Source organism: Anoplopoma fimbria, chromosome 3 (assembly GCF_027596085.1).
Source record: "Anoplopoma fimbria isolate UVic2021 breed Golden Eagle Sablefish chromosome 3, Afim_UVic_2022, whole genome shotgun sequence".
In the NCBI taxonomy this organism is placed as follows: domain Eukaryota; kingdom Metazoa; phylum Chordata; class Actinopteri; order Perciformes; family Anoplopomatidae; genus Anoplopoma; species Anoplopoma fimbria.
In genome coordinates, this window is record NC_072451.1 from 20809062 (window position 1) to 20834213 (window position 25152).

Sequence of the window (25152 nt, forward strand, 5' to 3'; positions counted from 1 at the left end):
TGGTTGTCTCATGATTTCTCTATGAAAAAAGTATAAATTAATCCTTTACATACAACTGCTAGCGGACGTTCTTCAGCAGTATCCGACAGAAAAAACAAGTTGAATGCAAAGCTAGAAATACATTAGGTAGAAAAAGTTGTTTTCTCACAGAAAAATTACCTCATGATGGAAAAAATACAATCGAGAATGGGATGTAGTGGCAAATCATTCACTGTAATGATGTTTAGATACTTTCATGCAAAGAGAGATGAATGAATACTGTTGATTTGAGTCATTGTCTTTTGCTAGTCTGTGTGGAAACCTGAAATAATCCCCTCACAACATAAGGAAGTCTGTATCCATTTCAAAATAAAAGTTTGTGTTCATTGCCCGTTATTCCCAAAGTACATATGATTGTGTTTGTTTATGTGGACTGTTAATAAAAAACATTGATTCTGAGATAAACCTTAGCTTCGATGAAATTTGACAGCGGGTTTTACTTGAACCGACAATCGCTTTTTCAAGAGCAGGCATCTTATTTTGCCAAAGTAGAAATCAGAACAGAAGTCTTCATATCGGCACCGTTTTTAAGACCTCGGGACTGCAACTCATTCCTTCACTGCAGTTAGCAGGTGTCATTCATATGTAGCACAGACTTGTAACTGTCTTTTACCACTATATGTGTGTAGATCGACTAAAACATATATGTAAGTAGCAGACAGAATCTAGCTCTAGCACATTACTGCTGGGTTGCCTACATTCACTACAAATGCAGAGGTGATTGAAGACGATTACAATCAAATCTGATGGATGTTCATCCTCTGGAACAAAGCAATGCAACTTCAATCCTTTGTTACACTTCTACAGTATTTAGAGCAGTCTGGGTTTGAGGTTGTTTGGGTTGGTGATTATGGTTATTGAGCACCAATGTAAAGCACCACACCAGCAACCACTGAAAGAATGGACAAGTGTAAAAGGTAAGTTGATACTTCTGGATAGCAACTGTTGAGGGAAAAAAAAAAAAATCAAAGCGATGAAGGAAATCATTAAGTCATCACAGTTGTTGATAACTAATCAGTGCAGCTATTCCAACGCAATTGAAAACAACATGAAAAACACACAGGTTAGTCCTTCCTCTGCTTCTCATTTTGAAGCAATCTCTGCTACAGTAGCTGGACAGCATCACCGGACATAGTGACAATGATCAAGAAAATGATGATAGTGGTGACTGAACATAGAAAAATATATGTTTATACACGGCCACCTTGCCCCGATAAAGTTAAAATGGCACTGTGAGTGATGAATAAAAATTAATATTCAAGTAGAAAATAAACAATTAAATTGAAAACAACATCCAATCTTGGCATCACCTACACTGACGCTGATGGGAACTCACAGGTGAAACACACTAACTGACGAATGTACTTGTACTGGCAGCTTCTCACGTTACAGTTTATATACAAGGTAGAGAACAGAAAGAAGAGTCGGTTGTCTTTTTTTTGTAATGCATTCTATACACTCAAGTCACCCTTTTTGACAGCAGCCCCATATACACAGAGCATAGTAAATACACAACTCGAGGTTGCTTTTGTTCCCCATTAAACATCTTGTGATGTGGACATCGACGGCATCAAACATTCAGTCCTGTCCTAATGCACTTGTTGATGTCTGTTTGTCCTTTTGGGTTATTTTTTTTTAATTTTTTTTTGTAAGGTATGATGGATGTTTTTGAAAGGAGGGAAAAGGTTGGTCTGCTGGTCTACAGTGCAAATAAAGGGGTAGGAGCATTCGAGCAGCATTTTATCCAAAGAATGCTACACTGCCTCATCTTTTCATTAAATCCTAGTGATACTTCACTGTCTGGATCTACTGCGTACTGGAAATACTGGTTGCATATACATTAAATCAAGGAATCTAGATTTACTTGGCATTGTTTGAAATTACTCTGTAATGTCTTGCGAGGCAAAATGTGACTGTTACAGTTTCAAAAGTGCTACTGACCTACACAGGTGTAACAGGCGTAGCAAAAAAGGCCTTTTTCCTCCTCCCTTTCGTCCACATTGTATACTAACAGACCCCAGTCCAAAGCTTCAGCCCCCTCATTCTTTGTGCGACACGTTTTTTTTTGTTTTTTTTTGGGAGCTTAACAAAATCGTGCAAGCACAAGCCCCCCCAAAAAGAAAAGTATTTGAAAAATCCACCATGGCACTTAATTCAAAACAAGAGCTGTATGAACTGCAGTGCCTGGACTGCAAACATCTGTACATCGTCAGGGTTTTTACCTCTTCCTCAAAACTGCAGCGCCATTTTGGGTTTGTTTATGTTTTTAGTCAGCATAGTGCATGATCGACTCGACGTAGTTTCCTGGGAAGAGTCCGGTGACGCCGTTGGAGACACCTTCAAACCAGCCGTCGTCGTTTTTCTTGATTATGTAGATGATGGCTCCTTCCATGAAGGACAGCTCATCCTCCTTGTCCTTGCTGTAGTCATAGATGGCCACAACTGGGGGAGAAAAAAAAAAAAAAAAAAAATATTGTTAAACAAATGTGAACAAAGCTGAGGTGTTTTTTTCTTTCAGAAAGTAATGTTTTTGTAAGAAAGTCAGCTTTTCAGAAGAAAAGTTGAAATATGTTACTAACCTTTCTCTAAATAAACCTTGGGGGCCCAGTGGGGGTCTCCGTCAGCGTAGGGGTCGCTGTAATGAACCACGGCGGCCTCCTCTTCCTCATAGTCCACAGGTGGGGGAGGAGGAGGGGGAGAGGCCTCCTCAAACACACCCATGTCCTCTGGGGGAGGCGGAGGAGGCGGAGCGGGGCTGTCTGTTACTGAGAGAGGACAGAGAACTATTTTTAAGACTTTAAACTTGCATACATATTGTCAAATACATTTTTTCCATCTTGACAACCAATCGTGTAGACCAAAGGAACCTTTATGAACCCTGTGACTGTGCAGAGTTATGCATTTAAATGATCACTAGAGGGCAGCTTAGGGTCATTTCTGCTCTTTAGTATAGCTGACACCCTACAGCTTCTACTACTACTACTACTACTACTACTACTACTACTACTACTACTACTACTACTACTACTACTACTACTACTACTACTACTACTACTACTACTACTACTACTACTACTACTACTACTACTACTACCACCACTACTACTTATACTATTCAGATGCTGTGGAAAGAATTTTAGATGACTGAGGTAATCAATTGTGAAGTAACATTTTCTATATAGTTTCTATTTCCCAATATGAAGTTCTGAATGTTGTTTTAAGGCTTTCTACACACTACAAGGAATAAAACTCTGTTGGGGAAATATTGAGTGTATTTGTTTCTTGCCCTAAGTGAAATTAAATCACAATCAGTCTAAAATACTGTGTAATAAACCACCCCCCCAGGTGTCTAAACCCCAGACCTCGGTGTTCTCAATGGCAGCTATAGCCCCGCTAGTATTGCTGGTAAAAATACATATGCTCGTATCACTCTTTAGTGTATTTGTCATGCTATTTAAACCAAGAATTTGCAATGCCTATCTACTACATTTTCTTTACTTACTCAATAGACAGCACGTTATGTTTTTTTTTTACTTTGTTTGACCCAAAAGGGATGTTTCAGACTTTTTTAAAGCCTCTCCTATTTACTTGTACTATGGCCTCCTCTTCATTCACAAAGCTGTAGGATTTTTATTTTTGTCTTTCCCCTGAGAAATGAGCAGTATATATTATATTATAATATATACTATAGCCAGTTTTGTGTAGTTACTCATGCAGTCAGTGTGCTTCTGTGTCTGAAGGCTAAAGGTTCAGCAGAAGAGGACCCGTCATCTCTCTCTGCATATTCTCACATGTACAGGGTGGTATATTGAGTGGATATGCGTTAAACTAGCTTAATAAATCACCTGATTTATAAGGCGTAAGAAAAGCTTGACTTGGTCCTGACGCTCTTCCACTGGTGCTCCAGTCTTTTAAACACATTCAAGTCCAGAGATGAAAGAAAATCTGCACCTCCTTGTCTAAATAATTCATAAGCCTGCTCTTGAATTAAACAAACTGCAATAATGCACCAGAGGACTGAATTTAATGCTCCCCATACCTTTTCCTCCTTCTTTGTAAGCATTAAGAGCTGAAAAAGCTTCACAATATAACAATGGCTGTCTTGCATTTTATTAGTCCAGTCCATTTCCCCTTTAAGGTCTGTGTAAACACATCATATGTTCCATTAAGAGTAAGCATGCTATATATATGGTACGGACTAGATCTGACTGAATATAAACAATTCCCTTGAAAAACTGTATCCTTAGTAAATTACAAATCAGGCTGACAGAAATTCACTACTAAAAATCAGCATTTCTTTACTCTTTTACGAGTGATTACTTGTTGAATCATTACTGAGGTCCTCTTGGTCTGTTTAGTCAGGTGGGTGGCTATTACTGCCATACTACCTAGCCACTGCTTCTTTTATTTACTTATTGAAACCCGTTTCTGGTAGGAAATGTGACATGCGTCTCTTCCTGTGTGCCTCTGTCTGTTTAGAAGAATGAAAGGCAAAAGCTTAATGGATATAGGTTCACAATCCTTTATATAAAAATGTGCCGATTACCGGTTTGAGACCCTAAACTTGGTTTAAGACATAATCCACTCTTTGTTTGACTGTATGACTCATATCCAGTAGTGTAATAGCTCGACAGTCTGCATCACGTTTGACCAAACAAATACAGACAGCTGGATCGCTACACAGCTGCATTTCTCCAGACAGGCGGATGGTGAATCAGGACACGGCATCAGGTCACATTTTCTCTCCTCAGTGGACGGAAAGAATGGGGACTCACGCTTTCGGTGATCCATCACCATGGCAACAGACAGTCAGCTGCACCCCCTCGACCCCAAATAGAGTGCAAGAGAAGGTGTGCCGAGTGTAGCAAGCCACAGAGAAGAGTGTGCGTGTGGATGCTGAGACAGTTTCAGAGTGTTGATGAAGATGTGATGTCTATATACGTATGCCTGCATTTATGGAGACCTAAAATACGATCAGTATGGCTTAAAATCTGTATCAAGATAGATTAAACAGCTCTGATGATGATAAATACACCAATAACCTTTTTTTTTTTTTTTTTTTTTTTTTTTTTTAAATGTCAGTGCATTTATTTTCTTGTCTATTCTTACTTAATGGACATTCATTGAAAATTGTGAGATTTGTTTTTAATGTTGGTCATTCAATACATTCAGTTTTTTGTTCAGCCCCACCCACTGTATATACGTTTAAGAATACATTCTGAGGTTTTTGGAAACGCACATCCTGTTTGTGAACAAGTGAGTGTGTGTATAATATATAATGGCTTTAATTTAACTCACACATGTATATCTGCTTAACTCGGTGCGTGTGCATGTTTTTTAATGGATTTTCTACTTACTGCTCTCCTGCATTCTGGCAACAAAGCCGGTCAGAGGGATCTGTGGGGTCAGCTGGACCATTGGAGGAGGAGGCGGAGGAGCCACAGACACTGGAGCAGCAACACCCAGAGAGGCGAACAAAGCAGCAGAGAGACAGAGAGAGATGGAGGTGGTGGACAGGTAGACAGACAATGTCAAAGGGAAGAGCAAATAGACACAACAGAGGACAGAATGGAGAAAAAGGGGGGAAATTAAGAAAACAAAAAGCTTGTGAGTGAGCGAAACAGTGCAGAAAGCATTGCTGAGCAACTCACTTACACATTTCCAATCATTGCTCTTTTGTGCTGCCTTTTTCAAGCTAGGCTAAGGAGGCATTCATCTCATCTCAGTCTGAAAATCTACCTCATCAGCATCCTTTTTGCATCAAGATCAAAAGGCTGTAGCTAGCAATATGTTTCTGCTACAGGGAAAGAGCTGCAAAGCACTACACAGACCTAAAGACATGACAGCGGCAAGGCGGCAGCTCAGGAGCTGTGTGGTAGGAATAACAAGGCAGGGATGTGTGTTCTCCAAAAAAAAAGAAAAAGCATTTACAGATAGAGCAGCAGCATCTGTATCTGATCTTATGAAATGCTAAATTAGAATGTTATTTCTGGATCAAGTACTACATTTAGTCCACCCTTTACTGAACAGCCTAGCATCCATACAATCTCCATCTTCTGCCTCTAGAATAGAGCTTTTTGCTGCATTTTCTTTAAAAAAAAGGAGATAAATGAACAGACAAACACAGCTTTCCTCACTGATGTAGACATGATGTCACACAAGCACATGCCAGGTCTGACTCATAAATCACATGTAATGGAAAGGTGTCTGTAAACTCACTGGGCAGTAATGTCTCATTATTCCACCCTGCTCTCACCGCAGAGCCGCATCCATCCATAGCTACACCCCGTGAGATCAATGAACTCCCTCATGCACCGGAACTAGCTTTTCCTGCTATAAAGGCTCCGATTACATCCACCAGAAATCTAAAAAGGTATATTTCACTTGATTTAAATTTCAATGAGTAGACATCCCGGAGATCATAAGCTGCCCCAGTTACAGACCCTGGTGGATGCAGCTCTGCATCATTGTCTCTCTCCTCCCAGACAAGACAAACAGCCTCCTCCGTCTGTGCCAAGGAAGATGCTTGTCCTCTGAGGGGGGGAAGCCATTAGAAGAGAATGGCTCAGAGTGATGCCTGCCAAAATAAATGATATCTTCTGACAGAACATATGCATATGTCCTGGGTTTCCCCTTGTCTAGCAGCTATTTGTGCGTATACTGCCCTGAAATGCCTCCTTCCTGCCTGTCTCTCATGAAAATGAAGCCTCCTCCAGCTGACTAAAGGGATAGTGTCATAACTCAATTACTAATGGTAATGAAACACTCTGCACAGCAGCGGTGAGGTGGGAAGGTTTCAACAACCCTGACTTCAGTAATTATGGTTCATCACTCATTTTCATTAGCCTCTGGAAGGGCTAGCCCAAACATATCTTATAGACCCAGAGGATCAGTTTTTTAGCAGTTCCACATAATTATAGATTGTGGAGTCAAAACACACTGACAGTACAATAATGCAAGCTTCCTATTTGCTTTATGCATAGGAGTGGCCAAAATGAACTGTATGCGTGAGTCTCATCCGATCAGATAAGTCTATTCCTACGCAACAACCATCTAAAGCAGATCATTTTTAAACATATATTATTGCTGAATTATTTTTTTATTGAACCTGTGGTACCTGCGTTCTGTGGGTAGGCAGGACCACCGTTGATGTGGGGCTGCTGGGATGAGACGGAGGGTGCGCGGCGGTAGGTGCCGGTGGCCGACACCATGGAGGCCGAGGAGGTGGTGGAAGAGTTGTGACGGGAGATCTGGCGGGAGATGGTGCCGAACTGGGACATGGGTATTGGACCCAAGCCGGGGCCCTGAGGCACCGAGGCAGAGGATGTCACCACTGCAGGAGAGGAGAGAGAAGACGTGAGTGTGAAGTGTTAAAACCTCAGCTTGATAAGACACTCCTACTGCTGAACATTATCACTAGTTTTCATAATAGTATGCATTCATTTTCAGTATTTTTCCATGCAGAATGTGAGAAGAATAATAAGTTGCTGCTGGTATGATAGAAGCATTTCAATTCAGTTTACATACACTAAATATATAAATAAAAATAACCAGTAAAACAAAAAAACCTTTTCGAGCAAAACACTCATCTTGTTCTTAACCACTTTAATATATCGTGCTTCTCAGGACCCCCTGGCCTAATTTTCTTCCTTTGCTTCCTGCAAGATGCAAATATTTGCAGTAGTTTCTTCAGTGCATATTTAATGTTTGTTTGAGATACAACTGAAAAACATGATCAAAGACTATACCTTTACTTTAATAATCTGTGTACCTGCAATGTTTTTCTCCTAGGTTATTTATTCAAGCTTTATAGATTTTTGGTATTTTTTGTAATATTGTCTGTCCGCATTTTAATCCCTTCCTTTTGAACCGATACATGTCCATCTGAGCGTATAGAGGATAAGAGACTCACAGGGACAAACAGAGCCTAAAAATATAATATTACTGTAACCAGCAGTGAGTCCTCACTGTGTAAATCTGTGAGACTCACCTTGCCCCATACTGGGAGGGGAGGGGGTGGGAACCGCTATAGGGATACCAACTCCACTGCCTCCACTGTTCTCCCTGCCGCCACTGCCACCACTGCTGCCACTGCAGACGGAGTTAGAGAGAGTCTTTATGGTGATCATTGAAGGACGTGTGAGACAAACTTAATTACATGACAGCGTTTGACATCCTATCATTACTCTCTTGAATGTCATTCTGTCATAACAACATCCTCGTCACCGTGGCAACATATTCACAGCTATGTGAATATGCCGTCTGGCACATTCGCACATGAATACTGGGCACAGATTTGGGAGCACACAGTCACACAGTCACATTTGCAGTTACACAGTGTAAGAAAAACAACACGACAGCCAAGGCTTGTTTGGAAGGCATAAAGAGCCATGTACAAATATCTAAAACTCTAAGACTAAATGCCTTTAGATGCTGGGTTGTAAAGTTAAACATGTTTAAATTGTTGTTGCTTTGAATTTGGAATATTAGTGTAGTTATTATCAGAAAGAAATAGATATAAAAGTTGAAATGCCATGCTGGCCACTATGCTATATTTGAACTGGTGCCACTGGGTATATACAGTTGAAGAGTTATAGCTTTGGTTAGCTGCTAATAATAATAATAATAATAATAATAATAATAATAATTAAGCTTTATTAGTCCCACAATGGGGAAATTATTTCTCTGCATTTAACCCATCCCGGAGGAGCAGCGGGCTGCAATGAAGCGCCCGGGGAGCAACTTGGGGTTAGGTGTCTTGCTCAAGGACACCTCGGCATGTTGCCGGTAGAGGGGTTTGAACCACCAACCTTGTGGTTACGGGACAAGCGGTCTACCTCATGTGCCACAGCCGCATATTAAAATAGACAATATTTTAATTGGAAATGTGGTCTGGCATTTTAGCAAAAACTAGCACCAGTACTTTGGTGCACATCCACATGGATCTGTACTAAAAACAATGATTAGGATGTTTAAAGTAAAAAAACAAGAAAATACAAGCTAAGAATATAAAGTTATCAAGTGAGTACAGCAATAACTGAGCAGTTGAAGATCAAAAGTCACACAGGTGTTTTCACTTCTGATTGATTACGCATCCTCTCAGGATTAAGTTCTGCTGAGCCGTGAGAAATGTAACACTATAAATAAAAGAGGGAACAAGAAAAGTGATTTCAATCAATTAAGCACACACAGTGTTAAGGAGAGAGGTCTAATTAACTTGTATCTAAAACACCTGTGGGAGTGAAGGAAGTCTGGTGTGTAGAGCCTTTCGTGAAGTAAGTCACAGGCAATAGACCTTTTTCACAAGCACAGACGTGTTGACATATCACAGTAGGAAACTAAATAATAAAACTAATGACGGCTGAATTTCATTTAGCTGCTTCAGTGTCCTAGTATATGCCCTCTCCCCTGTCATGTTCATTAATGAATTACATTAATTATGTCCCTGTTAGGCCCTGGTGTTGTGCATGCTGGCTCACTGGAATGGCTGTTACACACTAATACAATGGGACCATAATTATTCTTATCGCTTGCACCTGTGTTTACCCTGCTATGACATATCAAAATGGCTGCTGTGAAAGGAGCCTTTTGTGCATGCTGACTCACTCTCATACTGGGTCACTTAAGTATAACAGAGACACTGGTTATTAGTAACACCTGTGATTTTACTACTATGACACATCAAAATGTGTGTATGAAAAGGAAAAAAAAAAAAAAACATTTATTTATCACCCAGAATATCATATTTAACACCAATTGTAGAGCTGTGTGTATTTCACGTTGCATGATTCTAGTTTGATCCTCACACATTTGCTGAATTCTTTTTGACGTGAATTGTGGTACATAACTAAATTGGTCTTAAATGAGTGTGGTTTAAAGATTTGCAGCAATACATTCACACATGGGATTGTCAGCAGCTGAGCTCTATCAGAATGTTAAAGTGTCCATTGTGTGTCCATTCCAGGCATAAGAACAGAGGGTCAGTTCTACCTGTGTGTCCTGGGCCTCTGGTTGAGCGAGGCTGTGCGTGCAGGGCTGTTCTGGTTGCCCAGTCGGGCCGGGCTCGTCATGTAGTCATTGGGCACCACTGGAGGCTTCACTGGCTCCAGGGTCTTGTAGGGAGTGTTACGCCTGGCATACAGATAAACAAAGCCAAAGAGGTACACAGTTACTTCTCAGTGTTTTCATGAAGTGAGAGGAGGTACTTTAGGCTTTTTACAGACATTGTTTATGGAAGCATGGTCAGGTGGTCCTGGTGTTTATAACAACCAATGTGTAATGTAGGAAAAGTCTGAAACTGACAGTATTTATATGAAGGTACAATGGTGTAAAGATTCAGAGCTACTGCCTATACCACGGACGTATTACTTTCTGTTTGTGCAAGAACACATATACGCAGAATACGTTTTTAAAGTATTTTTTAAATTACTACTACAGCTTTATGTTCTTACCCCAGGGTTCCACGACCTGCCATGGGGGGGCTTGGGGGTTTCTGTGAGGGTGGGGTGGTCCTGGAAAGTGTCCCTCCCCTTCCTGCCGCATTGTTTCCATGTTGCTAGAAGAGCAAAGAGAAGTGAAAACATTATTTTTGTATAATGTGAGGAACTGACAATGGAAATTTAGGCTGAGGAGGAAACACTTAAACCTACAAGGACTAAGTCAAACTTGAATTTGGTTCAAATGAGCATCTCATCCATTTTTTCATCTATATGGAGACATAAAATAGAAGGCAGCACTATGTAGGTGACTGGTTGCGCCTTTGTGGATGTCACTCTGTAAATGGATGAGGATATAAAAGGAGATAGGAATATGTATTAAGAGTAATTACTGTAAATATTAAATACAATATCTCCCGTTACCATTTTTTCAGCATTTACTGTAACATACATATAAAATTGAAGCTAAAGTATATTCATGGTAGAATTTTACACCAGGTTTATACTCATGATAGATAAGTTAAAAAAGTTAATTCAAGTTAATCAATGACAACTGGTGACGTTGTAAATGTTAAACAGGAAACAAGAGATACAGTCAACACAGTGATACCGCTTTGTAACATTGTAATAAATCAGCTTTTTCATGGAATCATATTTGTTCAATGAAAAGCTCCGTTCCAGGTTATCAAAATCTAAAATTCATGTATATGTTTTAGCAAAAGAAAGAGAAATAGGAGAAAGACAACCGTCTCTTACCTTGGCCTTAAGCCACTGAGTGCAAGCAGGCAAAAAGGAAGACAGAAAACAAGATATGCTCATTGGTTAATGGTTAAAGAGAGTTTAGTGACAGCAAGTGTGAAATGTAAGCAGTATGCATGAACCCCATCTATTCTTAATTAATACTGTACATATTTATATGCAGTATATAAAGTTGAAGAAGAGCATCATGAATAATAACATAAGACGGTAGAGAAAATGAGTAGAACTCCTAGGAGAATCTAGTAAAACATGTTGTACCGAGACCCATGTGGTTTGAATTGACCAGCTGGCCAAATGACCACATTCTGAAAAGATGAGGAGCTGAAAATCTGTGTGTGAGTAGAGCGTCTATTCCTTTCTAATATGTGATGTTTGTGCCAGTTGCAGGTGTGTGTAAATGTGTGCTTGAAAAGCTACCGACATCATCACAGTGGGCAAAGCTGAATTATAGCAATTAGTGATCATTATTTTAGACGGTAAGTATTTCAGACAGTCCTCTGGTGATTTAATAATACTGAATAATACATTAATAATGTCAATAAGCCAAATTGCAATTCTCTTAATGACGTAATCTAATGCTATTCAATGTTACATTAACATCACCTTTAGGGCTGAAGTTGGTGATGGTTTTCATTATTGTTTAATCTCTTTAGTTTACAAAATGTCAGAAAATTGAAGAAAATAGCTCAATGCAATTTCCCTGAACCCGATATGATATCTTCAAATTGCTTGTTTTTTTCAACCAACAGCCCCAAACCTGAAAAATTCACAATACAAACAGAGAAAAGTAGAGAGAGGCTGGCACCTGATCGTTGTTACTATTTTTAATTGGACAAATAACTTAAATGATTAATTTGTTATTTTAAATAATAAATACATTTGTTGGTTATTCATTTTAAACTAATTGAATAATCAACTTAATGTTTCAGCACTAATCACTTTCTTAATTCATCGAGTCACATTTTTTTTTTTTTTTTTTTTAAATGTGTTACAAAATCTGACTACTTGGTAAAGTTTGAAAAAATGGAACAAAAAAGAAGTGAAACCACCACTGCCCTGGAGATCAATTACACAGTGTGAAATACTCACCAACCCTGTTTGTGTGTATAGGAGTCTGTGTCAGTTCTAGACTTGTGTTATAGACTGTAATCAAAATGAGAATCACTTAAATTGCTAGACACACTAGAAATAATGAGCAGTGCCTGAGCTACATGCGGCAGTGCTGACATTTTAAGTGTTGCAGGAAGAAAAAAAAAAAAAAAAACCTGGGCAGTAAAGCACGGCAAGGTCGCAAATATCAGCAGTGAGATGTTCAGATGGGCGGAGTGGCTGTAATGTGGTCGGAACGATGTCGCCCTGGTCACTGCCAGTAAAGGCTGTTAAGTTGGAGGGGTGAGCACAGTCATCTGTAAAATGTGTGAATGAGTCTTTCCATGCTCGAGTCTGACTTCCCATCTATTCATAGGTGATTTCCCATAGTTATGTGGAAGAAAGGCAGTGGGGTGATGATCACGCCTTGAACGCTCGAGGGAATCCACCACAACAAGGAGGAAACAGGCTGGAACGATGGAGTGCTAATAGGCTGCCATTTCTCCACAGAGTATGAACACACCATAGACGAATACACAGACAAACATACCCATACATTAATATCCTTCTCAGAATACTTTGCATTTCTATCCATCTATTTGTCTGATGCAGTAGTATGCATGAAATGATATCAACCCCTCTGAATTATTCACAAACATGCGAGAGAGAAAAATGTTCTGGGGGGGGGGGGGGGGGGGTATGGAATGTGATATTATGGATTTATGTCTGCATCGAGCAAAATGCACATAGGGAACAAAAATGCAGCCATACACACAAAATAAATAAATAACTAGTAGCCAGGGAGTCTCTAATCTGCAGTTTTCTTCCAGCCTAAAATGTGGACTCCTAAAATGAGTCACTGTACACATGTCTGGGTCATGTCTTTTAATTGCTGGCAGCATAAACACCTTTTTTTCCCCCCTACACATCTATAACTGAAAAGGGAAAAACAAGCTTGCAGATTTTCTAGCATCTGCACTGATTTCTGCAGAGATCCATCATTTGCAGCATCCATGAATGATGCTTATATTTGCATAGCGGGCCATGCCAAATCTGTCTTAGTGTGAGCCAGCTCTCGCAGGAGGAAACACTGGCTTTTGAATTCGAATCAGCGGATGTTTGAAAATCAGCGAACAGCCACTATCTCAGTCAGATGGGGAGGGAGAGAGGGATGAAGAGGAACGACTCAAACAAGCTGCGGAAACGGCTGACAACAGCAATCAATGCCCATAACTGTGTGTGTGTGTATACAAAGTCACACGCAAGCAAAAACACACACATTTTTATATAAAAAGAGGGGAAGAGGAGAGGAGATGGCAAGATGGATCATGGGGAGAGAGAATAAAACATTGAAGAATGAGCCGGAAAAGGGTTGAAAGAATATTTTCCCACAGTTCAATAGAGGATGTGATGGTGTGTAGCACTTAGCCAATAAGTCTCTTTTACTCACTATGTGGGTGAGACACACTCAAACACACTTTCTCATTAACTTCCAGATTAGGTAGTTGTTAATGGGCATGAACGAAACCTGTGACAAACACGGCTTTTTTTTTCAAACACAGTCATCCACCCATTTCAGATATCATTCTAGTGCGAGTGTTTGATACGTGCCCAGGTGTTTCTGGACTTAATTAACTAAAAGGCCAGTGTATTGATCGGCTTGCAGTGCGGGTGAAGGAGACAGTCGGCTTGTTCACATGGAATTGCAAAGTGTGAACTCGACTAAGTGTGTGCTTTCCTGTCTAGCAGAATTGATTAACACTGGAAATCACGATGATACACCAAAGTAATGACTTTGGGATTTAGCTGCAACACTCTGGTTGTGGTGATGCAAGATTTTATTTTATTTTTTTAAACCCGTCACTAAAGAGCGAATAAAAACTAGGGTCATCTTAATGTGAGTAAATGAGTCTGATATGAGGAATTTATTTTTGACAAAATGACCAATGTCTTTCTTACTTTGACGCCGTGACCCACGTCATCCAGCAGTGTGTAGTCGATGGGCTTTCGAATGTAGCGCACCGGCCGCTCCATGTTGCCAGGGGCGATGATCTTGTGGGTGCGTGCGGTGTTCTTATTTGTGGTCAAGATGCCGATCTCTCGACGTGCCACCTTCTCCTTGTGGATATCCACCGTCTGCAGGAGAGAGAAATGAAGGAGAACATGAGTGGTGGGGTCCAACAGACTTTCAGGGTTTGCGCTTCAAATTTCAAATGCCCAATATTATCCAAAGGTACTGCATTTATTTAGACAGGTTATGATAACAGATATTTATGATTTATACTTTCCCCTGTTTTGTAGAGAAGAGAGAGAGATTGGATCATATTTTGACTAAAGCGCCTCCCTGTGCCTGCTGCAGCAATATGCTTTTAATGCAAACCCAATACTTACTCCGTCTGTTTTTATTGTAAAATACCTGCAAGAAGTGTTCAGTTGCATAATAACAGCTAAACATTGCAAGAGCACTGCAAATTTTTGTTGTTGTTAATACTTCAGAACCCATCCTAAAATGTCTGCAACAGGGAGAACATGGCCACATTTGAAATAAGAACACCTGACAGGAATCTCTCCCCTCTATTTATTTAAGCATATGTATTATTAAAATATTTAGTATCTAGTTAAGCATATTTATTATTAAAATATTTACCATTTACAATACACTATGCAATTATAGTTATAATAGTTTTTCTGTCTGTACATATAATATTTCAGTTATTGTGGATTCTTTACTGTTTTTATTGCTTATTTATAATACTTGTTTTTCTTTTACTATGTCTCGTTTGCACAATAACCTATGCTGCTGTAATCCTATAAATTTCCCCGCTGCGGGACTAATAAAGGATTAACTTATTTTATTTATATAAATATATTTACTATTTTTTGAGACCCAGTCAATAATTGAGAGCCAGCTTTTATATGAGAATTTGCAGGAACAGTTGCTGCGACCTGCTACACCCAGTTACAGTTATTTCATACCTTGAGTCAGTCAACGTTGTGTGACATCAGTGAGCAACAGTGAGAAGCAAAATTAACATGTGTGTGTATAAAAAAAGATTATTAAAAGTAATGAAATTCATCCAGATTTTTCCTTTGTGGTTTTTAAATCCTCCGACCTCCCACTGCTTGGACACCCACTCTGGGTTTATCCTTTGAACTCCTACTGACCCACTACTCTGCTCTTTTGGCCTACACCCTGGGGCCCATGTGAGACGAAGCCCTCCTTCAACCTCTCGCACCAGGAGCAACTGAAAATACCAGTGACCTCCATTTCATTATCGCTCACAGCACCCATTCACAGCGGGGACAGGCGCCTTAGGACTGGCCTTCAATTTATGAATGATGGATGAAACTGTAAAGAGTGAGGGATTAAAAAGGAGGGAGGGGGAAGCTAAAGGAAACGTGGGGAAGAATGGGGGAGGACGGTACGGCTTCATCTCAGGAATATGAAGTCACACTTGGGAGAAGAGTGCTGACGAGTGTTATAAAGAACATTTATGAATCCATTACTGTTTCTAATCATACTCTTCATAGTGTACATACCCCTGCACCAAGCATACTAGATTGTCAAGGAGAAATATTCAAGTGTGTGTTCAAGTAGGTATTTGAGATACAATGTTTTATAAGTAGTTGTTTGGTTATTATGTGTGTGGGTGTGTGTGGGTGTGTGTTGTGTGTGTGTGTGTGAGTCCCAAAGCGCAACAAGGTCACTCATCAATCACCACTCAGCCATCGCCTCTCTCTGGGGAGATGAAGAATCCAACTGAGAGATTGAAAGTCTGATAAGTGTTGTGAAGTTGACCCACGTCTGCCGCTCTCTGCTGACATGAAGAACATGAAGTCTACGTGCTGCATATGAGTTATATATAGAAAACATGCTGGGCTCTTTTTTTTTTTTAAGGAGAGGAAACTGAGGCGACACGCCCAGCTTCAGCTAGGAAGTAAGAAAAAAAAAAAGACACCTATTTCCTGCCAGTGATAGGCGAGAGGTGGGGCGCAGATTATAGAAAGCGAGAACAAAACGCAGAAGGACAAAAAAAGGCACAGACGGTTTGAGAAAGACGAGATGGAGGGATAATATACTGTGCTGTGAAACTAGAAGCTGATTCTGGTGGGCGGTCATGATGAAAAAGAAGTGGAGAAGAAAGTAAAGTGGGGATGGGATAGAAGCTGAGAACATTTTTTTGTCTCTAGATTTTAGCCGACATCTTTTAAAATGGGCACTAAAACCCATCTTGTGTCTATACTGTTATAACAGTAAAGCACCACCCAGAGTTATACTATTGACAATGAGGAACAGTTGAAGCAGCAGTTCAGCAAGCATTGCACACATCTGCAGGTGATGACTTGACTCTGGCAGCTATTTCAGCATTTCCTCTACACATGCATTACTTAAAAAAATAAAAAAAAAAAAAAAAAAAAGCAGGTAATGTTTATGAAACATAACTGTTACCTAATCATTGATGACAGACCTCTGTCTGCTCTTCTTTTGTAATATCTTTACTCCAATAAACATCTGGCTGCTCAACCTCTGCAGTGTGTTTCTGCGAGCAGATGGCACAGCTGTAACTTTCACTACTGGATCTATAGAGTAGTTTCATCCTGATAAATCTGTGTTTTAGCAAATGATTGATCTCTGCAGTGCAGTGGGAACAACTTGATCATTTTTGTTTACTCTTGTTGGAGTGTTATTGGCTAAAGGAAAAGTATGATGTAGCCTGTATTGAAACTACAAGGCGTGTTAGTGATTTCCTACATCAGTGATCTCATATATGGCTCAGTAACAAGTCTACAAATGCAGCCAATATCGACAGCAGACATAATATTCTTGAGTTTTGAGTGAAACCTCACAAGTGCCTGCATCAGTGTCATTATAATTTTTTTTTGAATTTACCCTCAGATATAATTTTAGGTATGTCCTGCACTTGAGAGGATTTGGCCAGTTGAAATGGGGCGGACAGAGGCACAAGTGGGTCATTGAGCTGGTGAATCACAAATACTGAAGAGAAATGAAGAACATATGAATCAGAAAGCAAACGGCAATCAGCAGGACTCAAGGAAATGGAAAATATGAGTAAAGAGCCTTATGAGTGCTTGTGTTTTGTATCGCAACACAATCCATAGCACCGCTTAGGCTCCGCTTTTATTAAACCCGCTGCAGTTTTGCATTTAGTGGCATTTCTGGCAGAACTTTGTGACAGCCTCCTCTGCAGCTGCCTTTTAAATCCTTCAGAGATGGGGTTTTGGATTTGGCAGCGGTGCTCCACTACCTTCACTTTCTAATCCCATTTTAACTCTTTCAGCACAGAAATTTGTGAGGCAGAAAAACAACCTGGCACAACCGAGCAAGATAAAAATGTAATTTCTTGGAAGCATCACCACTAGAATGATGACTTAAAAAGCCCTGGGGACATACCTGTATGAAATGCATCATGAAGTTAATTAACTTTTCTCTACCTGTGAGGGATATCTGCACTAAGACAGTCATTTGATATGCTAGTCCTGTTTTCATACACATTTCCACGCACCCCTGTCTGTTGGATTGCCTTTCCTCAAGTATACCTTTTATGAAAAGTACAGTTGTACATAAATGAATAACTTTAATGATGGCACAGCTCTAGTGTGGTGCTTATCGGCTTCACTGGCACTCTCATATTAAATGGACCCGTCGTCAATGTTATTAGTTCCACCTGTGCTTAAACTGCTTTAACAATCAAAATGACTTCTGTGAAAAAGAAGTATTTTAAACAGGATGGATAGACTGGAGCTGACTAAGTCTCTCCCTTGATTGACTAGACACAAATGCCCTCAGTAACAACTAGTTAAGTGATCGGACTGACTTAAGAGCTTCTGTACCGAGGTGATGTCCAGTGTTCACACCGGTGGGGTTACAAGTCCCTGTAGAGCTATTGTGTCTGAGGCAGAAATATCAACCGACCATCTCAAAGAACAATTAAAGACTTCTGTCGTTCTTCAATAGACTTCACCCAACTGTACTCCATCCTGCAGCCTGTGGAGTAGAGCGGAAGCTGAAAATGCTAACCAGGCGAGAGAGCTGGGGGTCAGGATTTCACTTCATCCCTGACGGGCTTAATGAAGCATATGGGGAGGGGACGGGGACATTCACTGGCTGACAGGCAGGGTGGCCGTATGATGCGCACACAGAGGGGGAGAGAGAGAGAGAGAGAGAGAGAGAGAGAGAGAGAGGACTGCTGATGAAGCAAGAGGGACTAAAGAGGGGCTGTGGAGGTTTGGCAGCTACAGCATGATCCATGCCCCTGGCATATCTGTCTGTCTTTATAAAGTGTGAATGTGTCCCTGTCACTATGACACAGGGTAACGCCGGCATGTTTGTACTTTATTGTACTCGAATAGGTTTAATCTTCAGATGGAAATCCTCAAAAAAAACACCAATATTCCTCATTACAGAATGGGATGGAAATAACTTATAAATAAAAAACAGTGTTCCTGTTTGAGATGAGAAGATGGGGGTGAGTGTGACATGTGTCTCATGTGGAAATGTACATTACCCTTGATTTATTGACAACAGGTAATGGAGGACATTTTGAGTTTGCTTTTAGTCAGAAAACAGGGAGACGTCTCACTAAAGTGTAACATAGGCTTTTGTCAAATAAAGGCTATGCTCTCCTTGCTGATAGGTAAATAAAGACCCTGGACATTATGCATTTAAATACATGCAATTCATGCATTCATAAGGTGGGAGTATCTTCCAGCGCTGTGGTGTGTACCTGACCTGGGAGATGTGGTTGATGGAGGACTCCATGCGTCGCAGTTGCGAGGCCTGGATGTCCAGCAGCTGCAGCACATTGTTAGCTAAGGCGTTGATCTGGTAGGCCACGCTGGCCAGAGACTGGGTGGTGTAGGCCTTGGTCTCTTCAAGGGCCTTCTTCTTGTCTTGAGCCTGGCACAAAAGAGGAGAGGAGGAAAGAGAGGAAGAGAGAAAACACAAGTCAGTAAAAATCAGTGGAAGGATGTGTGGGTGGAAGAAATAGAGAAGTTGGCAGAAGGATGTGCGGCATTAGATTCAAAGAACTCAAGAGGAAATGTTGCACTCTCATTGTTACTCCAATCAGTTGTGTAAGCGACTAGGGGAGAGGGCATCTTTTTACAGAGGAATGTATGTGACAAGACCGTTCATTCTCAAGTGTTTCTAAACTGCAAAGCCCGTTAAGAGTTCAGAATTCTCAGAGGGAATGATTTTGTGGATGCAAAGCAGCCTGGAATTGGACAACAATCGTTTTACGAATTACTCAGATGGACAACATGGGACAGGTGCATGGTGGGAGTTGAGCCAAGGGAGCAGGAATGCCAAGACATTTCCTGGGATCCCAAATATCCACCCGGCTGTGCAAACCATCTGTTTCAGGACGCCTTTAAATAGCAAAGTGACTGAAGGGACATATTTATAGTTTGGAAACGAAACAGGGGTAATGTAGCCACACAAAGAACCCGTCCAACAGGGGACTGGAAGCAGGATTACAACTAGAAATTACCATTTATTTTCTTTTTTTCATTAATAAATTCCTCAATTAGTGTATAAAATGATAAAATGACTACCACATGCTGAACTAAATTGTTTTACCAAAAGCCAAAAAATACTATTTAAACACATACAGTATGACATGAGGCGTCAAATTCTATTACCTGCAGGTGTTTAGTGTGACTATGAGTTACTCATAAAGTAAAGAAGCTTTAAAAATGATTAGAATCCTTGTTTAATAAAAGTCTGAATTGTACAATAAACAAAATACATAGTAGCTATAATGTGGATTCAACAAATTCAAAACACTGTGAGACTGTTCTAGAAGTGTTGGTGCCTGAAAAATGTAAGATTTAAAAAGGTAGTTCAGTCCCTGACTTGCTACTTACTTTGTAAAGGCAAATTTATATTTTAGGAAAAAGGCTTGTTCCCTTTCTTGCCAAGAGTTAGATGAGAAGATCAATATTACTCTCATATCTCTGCATTAAGTATGATGCTGGAGGCCATACACCTTTAAGCCTAGCTTAGCATGGAAACTGGAGGTAAGGGGAAAACAGCTAGTTTGATTCTCTCCAAGGAAGAAAATATCAGCCTACGGGTCAGCATCTCTAATGCTCACTTAATAACATATCGCACAAAAACAGAAATGTAACAAGCTGTGGTTTTACGGGAAGTTACATGCTGAAACACTTTCCAATCTTAATGCTAAACTGAGCTAATCATCTCGTGGCTCTGGTTTCACACTTACAGAGCGGTATCAATCTTCCCATCTAACTCTTGGCAAAAAAAGAACATGTGTGTTTTTCAAACTCTCTTAAACTATTGCTTTAAAAACACTTCAACCCATCGAGTTTGATCTGTTGCTGTGTGCTTAAACTGTTCAGTCACTATGATTATTTTTTACTTTTAAAGCTCTAACCTAAAATCCCATGAATGCAGTGACACAAAAGATATTGATATGATTTACTAGCTGTCATCAAGCAATAATTTGGTTTGTGTGTGGTTGTAGGAAGCTACTAACCTGCACCATGACACCACTTAACACAAAAAGAACCACCTGCCAACCTGCTACCTAGCAAACCGCCAGTATCTGTTGCAGATGTCTGGTGGGCCAAACATGTCGGCCCGACCCGTGCAGATCTCTGACTGCCGGTTTCTAAAACACAGAGTCAGAGGAATCCGCATACCTGAGCTTAGGAAAACGCTGACTTGTGTTTCCAAGAACATGTACAGACTACTAAAACACCTTGCAGTTTACTATTCTCATGAGCCTCGTAACAAGAAATACAAAAACAAACAAAATAGATTACATTAGCTACCACCTGATGTCTTTAACAGATTGCAATGCTCGCATGAGAGGGAGATGGAAGAAGAAATTGGCATCAAATTTTTGAAAAGTCTGAAAATATGCTGCATTTAAAACCCTGTATTCATTATGATCTCTCCCTCTCTTTCTCTCTCTTACTCACTTTCTCCTGCTTTGAGATATTACGTTTCATATTAAGCTTACAAAAGGCTTTGGGATTTCTTCTTTGTTAAGCACAAGAGTCAACCTTAACAATACATAGTGGAAAATCATGAAACTCATGAGTCATGAATGAAACAGCAATGAGTCAGAGGGGTCCCATGTGAGCAGGGGGGGGGGAATACCAGGGTCCACATCAGGGGAAATATTGAGTACAATGGTTTTCCATCTAACACCTCTTTTCTGTTAAACTCAGAAATAAAAACGGATATGGAAACCTTAAAAAAGGTCCCCCGCAAACATATATTTTGATACTTTGTGGTTTAGAATCATAAACTGGAATAAAATGAAGAATGTACTGCTCAATAAGCCTTAATGTTAAGACCCATTTACAGCCCAATAGCAGCAAAGGACAATCCAAAAACAGCACTTTTCAATGTTAACACAGATATCAACCAAAGAGTTGCTATTTTGGTATACAAAGGCCTTAAAAAGGTTACCAACAAAGCTGAGTCTTGCTTTCATGCCACAAATAATTTGTAGGTGACAGCTTTTTGTTGGCCAATTTAAAAAAATCTCATCTAAAAATAAAACTTTTTTTTCCACCAGAATTAGAGTGGATTTACATATCAGGGCATAATACTGGCAGGATGGTATTTTTAGCAATTATTCTATCCTGGTTGATACTGTGAATGCATGAGCTGAATTAATAAAATGTTAAATTTAGAGCTGTATTACAGAAACATATTGCACAGACTGAGCATACGCTATAATGACAAGCACAGCTTACTCTTAATTCCCTGTTGTGTTTGTCAAGTGGATTCATATGCATGCAGGATTCTGGATAATGATTTTTAATATCCCCGAAGAAATCATTATTCGGGAGAAGCCGCAAACATGCATCTTCATATTCCAGGCAATATTCAAGATTTTGAATCAGATGGTGACAGTATAGTACGGGCCTCCGAAATCAGCGTTCATCTCACAGTTGAGATTATGAACACAACCACATACATTGCTGCCTAGTAGTGAGACAAAAGGGTCACGCTATCAACCTGGGGTTTCTGACAAGATATGGTCTACGAAAATTATCATTTCGTGTCCACACAATAATCCAAATGACTGAAATGTCAAACATCCACAAGTGATCATGTATAAATCAATATGTAAGCCACTTTGTTTAACCTCTAACCCACTGCTTCTAATAATAGATACTTTTACCTTCAGAAGCACACCATTACCTCTCAAACTGTCAACTGAACTGTTACAGAGAGACCTCAAATAACTTGTGAAAATACCACAACCTTTGAGTTTATAAACTCAAAGGTTGTGGTATTATCACAAGTCATTCGAGGTCATTTCAAAAGTCTTGTTTAGCTCTCCCCATAATGATATTGGGGTGAGCACACTACAACACAGAGCTTTGTATTTTCTTTTAAGCATCTTAACATACATTCAAGTAGTGTTACCTACATTGCATTTCTGATGACGTGTTATTAAGGTAAACTGTGGGCTTTCACAGCAACCCAGTCAAAATGTTACCATGCTGGAGCACAGTGGGGTTTCTGGTGTGTGCTGGTCTCTCAGCAGACGCTGCTGTTGGCACCGGATCATTGAACCTAGTGATGCTCTACATGTAAGCTCGCACTCTCACCCACACATTAAATGAATACATTCTCCCTGTGGCAAAGTAACAGGGTGATGAAATTCATTGTGAGATAACGCTTCAGGCTAGAAATCCCAACATTTTCTATAATATATATCACACATGTTGGATCATTGCGATTGTGTCTGAGGGAGACCGTTCCAACTTTATCATAACGATAATGACTCTCTTCAAAACTTCCAATTAAATGATAAATAAAACGAGTATGATACCTGCAGGTCACCGGGTTTGTCCCCCAGTTTGGGAGCCACTGCTTCTGATTAATACCCACCTGATTGACGCTGATTTAACATCCAGTCTGTATAATATGCAAAAAGCAGCAGACACACCTATCGCTAACCTGCACCATGCATTTGATTACAAGCAAATGATCCATGGATGTGCTCTGGAGCCATGTTATCAGCAATGTAGCAAGCACACTTCTGCATCATGAGTAGCTTGACTACACATTTTGAGTCCTCAATGACTTATGTTTATTCCTTAGAAGTCTTTAAGGACTTGACCTACATAATGATATCCACTAATAAGCAACCTAACAGACTATGTTAATGGGGAATGAGAAAGACTAAATCTCTAGAACAGTCCTAGTTGTGAGTGGAGTCTTATACTGAGTTATACTGAGTTTATAGTGACTAAGCATTTGATTGTTTTAGTATATTAACTAGTTTATTAATAACATCTACAAAAAAATATTAGTAAGCACTTAATGCTCTTTTAATGCTAGATTTTTTATTTTTTTTGGCATGAAATAAATGGCTCTTTAATAGATTTAAGTGGTGATTTTTCATGTTTAAAAAAAAAAAAAAAAAAGAAAAGATATTTAACGTGAACATCTAAATGTATATAAAGACAAATTGGGTACCCGATATCCTATTCTGTCACAGGTACCTATCAAGAGAATGGTGACAAAACCAGTCGGTCATAACACAACGACACACCCTCTGTAAGCCCCCCAGCAGCCTTTCAACACATCGAGAAAACCAGAACACGGCTCCGGTAAAAAACCGTGCCGAACCGAGCCAAATAACGAGACACAGCCATGCCTGAATCATTACATCAGGAGAGGAAGGGGGAAGAAAAAAAAAGGGCCACTATGTTCAGCAAGCGGTTTAAGGATCCCTTTCGTTAACCCAGCATTTCCTGTCCCTGTGGTTTCACTCACTTCTCCCGTCACTATACGACACCGCAGACTCGACGGAGATAGCCGATACACGCACAGAATCAAGCGGGCCTTCGTCATCTCTTACCTGAACATAATTGTTTTCACAGTACTCCGCAACCCGGGATAGATTCTGGTAGCTTTCCACAAGAGCTCTTTTACCGGCAGGGATTTCCTCCTCTAATAGCATTTGTAGCTCTGCCATCTTACATCCCTTTGCATTTCTCTCCTCTCTGTCCTTTTTTTTTTTTTTTTTTTCTCTCAGTGAGGCGAGGCGGTGATGCTGTGGTGTGTAGCTGAGAGAGGGGCTCCCCCGCCTGGCATTGTGGGGCCGCTGGCCTCCGATTCACAATAGAACTGTGACAAATGGCAGCTACGCTATGAACGCTGGCCGCTGATTGGCTGAGAGGCCGAGGGACAAGAGCGGTTGACCAATGAGATTTCACTGTGATGACGTATAAGTCTATCAGTAAAAAAAAAAAAAAAAAAAATGTTAGTTAAAATAATAACAGTAATAATTGTATTAGGAAACAACTGGTTTTCTAGAAGTGTGGTAAAATATTGTTTTATCATTATTATAAAATAATACGTGTAATATGAATAATATATTTTGGTTAAATATTACATATTATTTATAAAAAAATCTTCCGCCCTTTCTATTGTTTTTTCACTGAAAAAACTCATAAACAAAAATACACTCATAAACTAAAATTACTTTGTAAAAAAGGAACAAACGACAAGCAAAGTGAATACAGTCATAGCAATAACTAACATTACAATCGTCACCTAAACAGTCATCACAATTTCTAAAGATATATTGAATATATAGCCTTAAACTACCATTGATAATGGTATTAACAGAAAGGTATGGCCCACAGAAATACTTTTGAAAGCTTTAAAATATACATAAATTGAAAACTCGACCTATGAACTTGGCACTACAGATTAGAACAGCAGGAAATCCAATGTGTTTCTCTATAAAATAAGAAAAGCATTATTAGAATTCATTTTTGAGTTTTAAAGACATTACACAAGGCCTGT

The 25152-nt window shown here is 39.8% G+C and overlaps 1 protein-coding gene across 2 annotated transcripts; it reads right to left on the reverse strand.

The window, feature by feature from the left end:
* Positions 1-898: 898 nt before the first annotated feature.
* On the reverse strand, positions 899-24433 carry LOC129089376 (abl interactor 1-like). 2 transcript variants are annotated; one of them, XM_054596794.1, is made up of 11 exons: positions 24200-24433; positions 19075-19242; positions 14283-14459; positions 10491-10594; positions 10030-10170; positions 8030-8130; positions 7157-7372; positions 5397-5486; positions 2619-2804; positions 2262-2481; positions 899-981 (listed from the first exon to the last, which is right to left on the reverse strand). In XM_054596794.1, exons 1-10 carry the CDS (start codon positions 24314-24316, stop codon positions 2306-2308), a joined length of 1476 nt encoding a protein of 491 aa, XP_054452769.1. In that variant the 5' UTR covers positions 24317-24433; the 3' UTR covers positions 899-981; positions 2262-2305. The 2 variants fall into 2 exon arrangements, with proteins under 2 accessions (XP_054452769.1, XP_054452770.1); XM_054596795.1 differs by lacking the exons at positions 899-981; positions 5397-5486 and having other exon boundaries at positions 2292-2481.
* Positions 24434-25152: the final 719 nt, after the last annotated feature.